Source organism: Ammospiza nelsoni, chromosome 6 (assembly GCF_027579445.1).
Source record: "Ammospiza nelsoni isolate bAmmNel1 chromosome 6, bAmmNel1.pri, whole genome shotgun sequence".
In the NCBI taxonomy this organism is placed as follows: domain Eukaryota; kingdom Metazoa; phylum Chordata; class Aves; order Passeriformes; family Passerellidae; genus Ammospiza; species Ammospiza nelsoni.
Window position 1 is genome coordinate 50,689,110 of NC_080638.1, and position 8,800 is coordinate 50,697,909.

At 34.7% G+C, this 8,800-nt stretch overlaps 1 protein-coding gene across 5 annotated transcripts in view; it reads left to right on the forward strand.

Annotated features, from left to right (window-relative positions):
* PAPOLA (poly(A) polymerase alpha) overlaps positions 1 to 4,340 on the forward strand; it is a 44,034-nt gene extending 39,694 nt beyond the window's left edge. For all 5 annotated transcript variants that reach the window (XM_059474970.1, XM_059474968.1, XM_059474969.1 and 2 more), the window contains exons 21-22: positions 23 to 97; positions 2,172 to 4,340. In XM_059474970.1, the coding sequence (XP_059330953.1) occupies positions 23 to 97; positions 2,172 to 2,267 (171 nt within the window). In that variant the 3' untranslated portion in view covers positions 2,268 to 4,340. The remainder of the gene's footprint in view (positions 1 to 22; positions 98 to 2,171) is intronic.
* Positions 4,341 to 8,800: the final 4,460 nt, after the last annotated feature.

Below are 8,800 nucleotides of genomic sequence, written 5' to 3' on the forward strand. Positions count from 1 at the left end.
TTTTGTTTTTTTTTATTTTCAGGAGCAAGTTGAGACAGAAGTGAATGTTAATTCTCAAACAGAAACTCTTCAGACAACTTCTCTTCAAGCTCCTCAGGTACTGTTTATAAAAGCAATGCTGCCGTGTAATGTATTTATGTGCTAATCTGTGGTGAAAGAATTGAAACTGAAATGAGTCCAGATGTTAAAAATAAATGTATAATTTTAAATAGAAATCCATTTTATGGTAAGCTACTTGTTACTGTCACAATTTTTGTTTTAGATAGTCATTGATCTTACTGAATGTGCATTGTAGCTAAACATGTATGGCTTGCCATACAAACTGACTGAAGCTGGATTTGCTCTTCTGAATTGTGCCTTCAAAGTAAGGGGCTCAGTTTATTCCTTTGAGCTTTGCATATCACAGAATAATCCTTTCTAACAAGAAAACAAATGCTTTAAATAGCTGCTGCTCAAAGATCTCCAGGTAGAGGTTGAGGATATCTGAAATGTAACTTCAGATTCTGATATTTGGTATGAGACAAGTTGTAAGTTTGTCACTCCTTAGCCAGCTGGTGTTAGCAGTGTAAAGTCCTTTGCAAAATAGTAAGAATTCTGTACCATTCACTTAAGTTTTTGTTTCTAGTATTGTAACAACTTTTAGAGAGCACCTCTGTTTCTTACTAATATTTTTAAACTTCTCTTAGTGCTCTGCTGATTAAAGTATCACTATCAAGCACTTTATGCACACTTGAATCATTGAAGTATGTGTAGTGAATGTGTTGGTTGAAAATAGAAATTGTTGCAATAGTAATAATTGTATTTCTTACTGGACATTTTGAACTGTATGGGCAGTACTGAATAAAGATAGCAAAACTGTAGATGCTACATGGACTTCCTAAACTGCTTTGGGGAATTTTTTAGATCATTTAGTAAGTATACCAATTTTATTTTTTTCTGTTATTGTGGGGGATTACATAAAGCTTTGTAGCTTTTTTACAGATTGTGTGGTTGTTTAGCAAAAGTAATCTGGAAACTACAAAGGATGGTGAGCCTCCTCTGTCATTTCTCAGTGTTCTTGTTGGTTTGTTTAAAACACTGCCCATGTTGCAGAAAATAGAAACATGTCAGACTGTAGATCAGCACCAACCGGAGGGTTACTTGGGGCAGGGGTGATGTGAAGCCCAGAGCTATTTTGTCCTGGGTCCCTGCTGCTTTGTGCACAAACACATCAGTCAGTGTTAACTTGAGTGATTTATTTTTAATAAAGCAGCAATTAAGAGTAGTCATTTTAATGCAGATTTCCCCATGTATCAAAGGTACCTTATATAAATTTTGAACATTTATAATGTAAGGAAACTTTTTATGATAAATGATGTGAAGTATTGCATAATAACTGCGTTATTGGGATGGCAAATAATCTGCCACAGTGGAAGTGAAAATACTTAAAAGAAAAAACCAAACCACCCCAACCTTAGAGGCATGTACAGCAAGTGAGAAATAAATTAATCTCATTGAATCTTGGGTGTGTTTCTGTCTTTTCCTTTAGTTTGTTTTAGATACAATTTTTCCGAATGGCATTTAAGTCTTATAAGTGAGAAAAAATTGTTGAGATTATTGTCAAGGTGAAATTCTTAACACATTCATACAGTACCTTTTTAGAGTTCATAACTTTTTTGTCATATAAATCTGAACCAATATGAAAAATTAGACATTTGACTGTAGAGTTTTTCAACAGTCTATAATGTCTGATGACACACACATTGGATTGGGAACTGTTTTTCATCACTCATCAGGAAGGGCAGAGACTTAACAATGAATTGTTAAGAGATGTTTTCAAATACTAGACATGTAGATCAGATAGTTGATGGTACTGATCAAGCATCATTATTCTGTGGATGTTTTACTTTAATACAGGTTATTAGTAGGCCCAGCTCTATCTACAGCACTTGCTAATTTCTTGCAGTTGTCTAAAAAATAAAAGCACACAAAGATTATATAGAAATTTTCTTTATTAAAGACTCTGTAGGCAAAGGAAATACCTGCTTCTCTCCTTATAATCTGTAATTACCTTCATATATTCCTAAAAACTTTTAAAATATCTTTGTTTTGAAAGTTAATGCCAGTTACTACAATATTTTTCTTTTTATATTTACAAAGTTAAAATACAACCAAACTTCTTTTCTTTTCAGAAAACACCCAGTACAGACCTTTCAGATATCCCTGCTCTTCCTGCAAATCCTATTCCTGTTATCAAGAATTCAATAAAATTGAGATTGAACCGGTAAAAACCACCTCAGGGGTCCATAAACAGTATCTGCCAACTCAACCTGTTGTCTTCTAATGCTAGAAAAAAAGGAGAACGGAGGGTGCAAGACTAGAACATAATCGCAAATGGATTTAGGTATATGTTGTGCACTTCCCTTTCTGGACTAAAGTCGCCGCTTGATTGGAAGTCCAGGTTAGTATGTGAAGCCAGGAGTACAATTAATGTGTTAGCAACAGTTACATTAAATATTTCGAAGGATTACTGCCTTTAAAAACATGAACACTATTTGTAGCCATATTTGACATTCTGATTGAATTTGTTTGATGCATTGTTTCAAAATTGAGATAAAACTGGCATAAGAATCCCTTAAATGCACTTTTATGTACTTTTTTATTGGAGTATGACTAATTTTAGATCTTTAGCTGATAAAATTTCATTTTATTGAAGAGTCTCTTCAATAGTAGTAATTTGCAAATTGGATGACATTCTATGATATGCTATACATTGAAAGCCAAGTGTATAGTGTAGTTAGTTCAACTGCCATCAAGCAGCAGTAAGTCTTTAAAATGTAATGTCAAATCTTGGGGTCATAAGACATAAGTTGAGGAAGTAATTGGGAAGTTTTGGTATTGGTGGGACATGATTAAGATGTGGTCTACTTTTATTTATAGGATTGTTTTAAGGTGCATACAAATCAGCAATCAAACAGTAAATAAACTTTCTTTTGAGCTAACTGAACTCCTTATTCCCTTTTTTTATCCCTTTATTTCTTGGGAAAATATTTTGCATTTACTGTTGGGGTTTTTTTCTCAAATTATTTTTTCTGCCTGTATGCACCATGTAGAACAGTAGTTATTTATACAAAATAAAAACAAGCCATGTACTCATTTGGGTTCCCCCCTGCCCCTTACCTAGTTGTAATAACCCTGTGGGCCTCTAGGCACAAATTCAGAATTTGTCCCGTGACTAAAGTGTTGAGGTAAATATTGTGTGCCTGTGAAATACACCACCTGTCTTGATGGCCTTTGAATCACTAAATATGAATTTTGTACACTCCATAAAGGTCCTGTATGCATTAAAAAGCTAAAAATTTTAAATAAAGGCAAAAAGATTTTTCCCTAAAAATTTTAACCTTTTTATTTTTAGATAGTTCATCACAAGTAGTTTTACATGCTGAACAACACCAAATTTTTAAAAATCATATTTCTAGTAAGCACTTGACATCTAGTAAGCTCTCTTACTCCTATTTTTTGTTCTTGTAGTCCTATCAAAAAAGTAACAGCTTTTTCTTTTGAAAGAACTGAAGCTCTCATGGCAAAGAACAGTATTTGAGGAACATGAGGGATACCAACAGTAATACCAGATGTAGATAACAAACTTCATGTTACTATTACTTAAGTCTGAAATATGTGGGATGTCAAATCATACTTCCCATACTTTGATTAGCATGTTTTATGAACTCCCTTCTCCCATTGTGCTCCATCCTATTACACATGCATCTTTCATGTTACAAGTTAAATTACTTACACTCTTCCCCTTATCCTTCTAAATTAATTCTCCAAAGTCAGAGTGTAGCTTATCTTTTACTTAGGCTGTGCAGTAACTGAAGGTTTTTTTTTTTTTGCCATTTGTCTAAGATGTCTAGTATACAATATTTCTCTTTTCCTTGCCCTGTGCAGCCTGCTGTCATCCACCCCCCAAAGAAGGTTATATCTTAACAGTTGAAGTGTACAAGCTGTCTGTGTATTTTGTGTAGCTATGGAGTTTAGATCGAAATTGCCAGGCACAAATTTAGTCTTGTCATTTTGTTTACACATCAGAAAATCTTTTTCATTTTATTAAACGTTTCATGTAACTGCACCCAAGTTTTGCCAAGCTGGAAACTTGGAACCTTTCTGTATAGTGACTTTTTAATTCTAGTTTTCATAACCTGGAGATCAGACTGTTGCTTTCGCATGATGTACGTAGTGTCTCATGACTGGAGTTTGCTTTGTTTTATAGTATCTGTACTCCTTGTATTTTTCAAGAGCTATTTTGTAAACAGATGATGTATTTCTCCATTGAAAACACAATAAAAAACAGCACAATCCCATGGTTGTCCAATTTTTCTGACTGTACTAAATTCGTTTTACTTTCTTAATTCTTACTTAGCTCTTAAATTTTCTGCAAAATATGGTGTGGCCTAAAGGAAATAGAGTAGATAATGCTTACTTAGAGAGCATTCATTTATGTTTGCAATAGGAAGTGGAAATAACACTCAAGGATGTTGGGTTCCAGCTATTAAAGGGAAAGTTTGTGAATTGTGCAGTGTTTTGGTGGGGGCAGAGTCGACAAAAACACAAAACATTTAAGGGCATCCATTCCATCTCTTCATCCTAAATTCTTAAAAGTGGACAAAACTAGAAGAAACACGTGCCTTAATAATTTGGGGGTACGCTCTTTTCAGCAAATGTTTGAGCTTCATTTTTTAAAAACATTGGCTGTCAGAGTTTTGGCACCTCAGGCTTTTCTTGCAAGTGCCTATTCCTTATGTCAGCAGATGGCACTATTTCTCTTCTTCTTAAGTAGTTTAGCATGTCCTGAAATAAAAGTAAAAATTGCAGGTAGCTGTGCATCACTTGATTGATCTTTGTATCAGCATGAGCCCAATCCTCCAAATGCTTGATGTGAGTAACTTTAATAAGTAGTCTACTTTTGACTAAAATTTCTTTAACTGCTACAACCACGGATGATTATGGTCTTCATATTATAATTGCCCTGCCTAAAACAATAAACCTTTCTGTTGTATATATTTTTCACAGCATGAAATTGTCTTGTTTAAAACATATTAATCATTTTTATTTCCTGCCCACCACATCTCCCTTTCATCACAGCTGATGGCGTTATTTAGGGCTTTAATTCATCTTTTTTTTTCTCTGACCAGTAGAAATCTGCTAGTAGATACACAAATTTCTCTTTAATGTTTTTTTAGGTACTGGCAATAGGTTTCAATAGCTTGTTTTTCTAAGTTGCCCATCATCAACCTCCTGAATTAAGTTCACTGACTCATAAGGATCTGCAAACAAGAAGCTGAAAATTACTGTTGTAGCCAAAATAATTAACATTAATAAGCCATGGTTTAACAGATGGCTTTAGACATACTGATTGGAATCAGACATTCGAGTTGATGAGTTCTAGCTAAAGTTGTGCTTCCTTGTAGATAGTATGTGTGCATGCCACTTCCTATTAAATGCACTTCTTAGTGCTTTTCTTAGTTTTGGGGGGGTTTTCTTTGTTTTGGGTTTTTCTTAAATGGCTTTTTTTTTAAACTTGTAGCTACAAGTATATGGTAACTGAGTAGTAATGAATATCAGTTGTTAGTAAATACTTCATGAAAAAATGAATTTTATCAACAGTAAAAGATAAAACAGTTCTTCAGCATCTAGACTAGCCAAAAGTAATTCAGCATAGCAAGAACATACAATATTGACTCTGAGCCAGAACCTATGCTTAAATGCACTAAAAACTACTGTGATAGTTACTGAGGAAGCAGAATATGTTTATCCTCATAATAGATATTATTTAGAAGTTGTATTTGTAGAAAAAGTATTTTGCATGTTGTAGTGTTGCTGGAATCATTTATGTAAGTTCATGGAAACACTAGTCAAGTACCTTTGCTATGATCAATCTCTGCCATCATTGTGGCTGTACAATACTTACCAGATTTCATCACTTGTTATGCAAGTCTTGATGGTACAGTTAGAAATGTACATGTATTAGCTGAATACTTAGTGGGTTCACTTTTTTTTTTTTACAGATCCAGTATTCATATTGGAAAAACGTCAATAATACAAATCAGTAAACTGATTTTAGTTTAATAATCATAGTAGTAATAAGTATCTGTTCAGTAGAAACAAAGCATCTTGGTTTTGTTGGTAGAGGCAGATGCAGTTTGCTACATCTACAAAATTCAAACTAATAATTTGAAATACCTACAAACATCAGCTAATACTGTCACCAAAAGAATGCAGACTTTAATATGAAACTTCAGAGGGCATGTTTATGAAAAAGATAATATGGTTAACCACTGCTGGATATTCCATCTGTGTTTTGGATATTTAAACTGAGGATTTTTTAAAATGAAGTTTAGGTATATTTTTATTGTTCTAACTAAATCCAGGAATGGTGTCTTTAGGTAACTTTTTTTTCTGCCTTCCACTCTTAATTATGAATTATGTTACTAAATTAACTAGATCACAGGTGCCATCAGCAAGTCTGGATATCTTAATTACCTCAGTATTTTTATTATCTATTCTAGTGCAATGTTTAAAATAAATTAAGAATGACAAATGTCCTGCACACTGTATTGAAGTTAACTTTAAAGGAATAGTAATGGTTGGGAAAAAATATTTTGTGGTATATGTAGACATTATTAAGCTTTGGTTTTGTATTAAGTTACTGTCTCTAAATAAGAGCTAGAATCCCTGAAAATAATAGGAGAGGATAAAGAGTAAAATTATTGTTGATGTAAGGTGATAAAAGCCCCAGTTTATTAGGTAGGCTAAGCTGCATTTATTTATTTAAGGAACTGGCCAATCATTTAAACTGCTGTGGCCCACACAGATACTGGACAGCTTACAATTGCAAATGCTGCTTTTGCTTGATCTATGAGCTAGCATTCCTGTTTTCTGTTTGTATTTGTCGAAGTCAATCACCTGAATAAGGTTATTTAAATGCCTAAACTCTACACATGTGAAACTTTTCAGTTTATCTGAGGTTATTTCTGTGGCTCTTGGTTCAGTTAGGGTAAAACACTGACCTAAAGCAGATAGAATTACTAAAGTAGAACGGAATGTTGGGTCAAGTTCCCTTTATTGATCGGGCACTTCAAATGGCCTGAAGATAAAACTGGAGGCAAGGTGGGCAATCCTTGATGTTTGAGAAACAACTTCCCAATCTCCTCAAATAGAAACTTGATTCTAAATAAACACAATAAATATGATACTTCTTGAAAGAGCGTGGAAGAGTTGAGCTGCGTCGGCTGCTCCAGCATTCCCGCCCGGTGCCCCGAGCAGTGCCTCGTGCCGTGTGCTCCAGGATTGTGGCGTGCGCGCTGTCCTTGTGTGCGTTGCGAGTCTGCAGCGGAGCTGTTAATGAAGAGATTGATGATAAAGTTGTCGGGAAGAGACAGTTGGACAGGACTGCTCGCCATGAGTGACAGAGGGCACGCTCTGCCTTCACAGCCGAGAACGCTGCCCCCAGCAGAGAGCCGGCCATGCCTGGACGCTGTGCCAAGCCTGCTCAGCGTGTGGGGAGAGGAGCTGCAGCCTCTACCAAGGATTTCAATTACATTTTGAGCCTGTGCTCTTAAAGGGAGATTTCTCTTATTTAGGATCAGCGTGCCATTTTTAAAAAACTTGATGTCCTCTTGAGAATAAACACAGTTTCAGCAGCAATATAAAGGCAGAAAGTTTTGAGAATTGCCTAAGCAATTTAAAATATTTTGTTGTCATCTGGTTCAATTAAATGAAATGGAGATTCTTAAAATTAACATTTTTTGCTTTTTATGGGGAATAAATTCATTATACATGTACTCAGTCTAGGTATTAGCTTCTGTAGGAATCTCCTGCCAAGATATCATAAACTTGGTTCACCTCAGTCACATGGTTGGAATAACAAGCCCAGGATGATGGATGGAAGCATTCATTGTCTCAGCCACAGTTTATCATCTGTAAGTTTTATCCATTACAATGTGAAAAACAGTGAGACTGATAAAACGTTTGATAATTTAGGCCATCTGCTCATACAGTATATTAGAGTTATTAGTGATTGTTCCTACTGTTTCTTACCATCACCCAGAACCGTGTGTGGATTTTCTGTTCACTAGTGATTACTAAATGTGGTATCTCATCTGGGAGTATTTTTTTTTCTTGTCACATCTAGTCCTTATAGGTAGTGAGAGAAAAGGATCCTCACAGCCTGAGTCAAGAAAAATGCCTTAAAAAGCAGTTTCAGTGTTTTGCTTTTCAGTGTCTTCATGGGAGGAAGATCAGTCTTTTTGGTCTGATTGCAGTTTAAGAGGTGGTAGATCATCTTCTGTGGACAGATTTTACAAATACTTTTTCCAGGATATTTCCCACAGGACATAATTTCTTCTTTTTTAATAGTTTACTAATTAATTGTTTCATCGTTTGTGTATTCTTTCTCAAACGACAAAATACTAAGAAAAGAGCTGCTTCTGTTCAATGAGCCTTTGACTTGAATAGGGATGAAATAATATTTATAGTAATTGCTATGAATAAAAAGAGTTCAATTAATTTAGAAACATTTTTCTAGTAGTTAGTGTAGGCACAAAGCACTTTTTCCCACTTATAAAATTTTTGATCATGTTTTAGGCTACTTAAGAAAAAGGGGCAAATTTTGTTCCATGAAAATGCAGGCTTAGTATTGGAGAATCTCAAGTCTGTAAATTAATTGACCTAAGAAGACTACTTTAATTTTTTTTTTTTTAATGTAGGGATATAAGCTAGCACACTTGCATTTATGTGTGTTCAAAGACGTAGGAATTGCTTG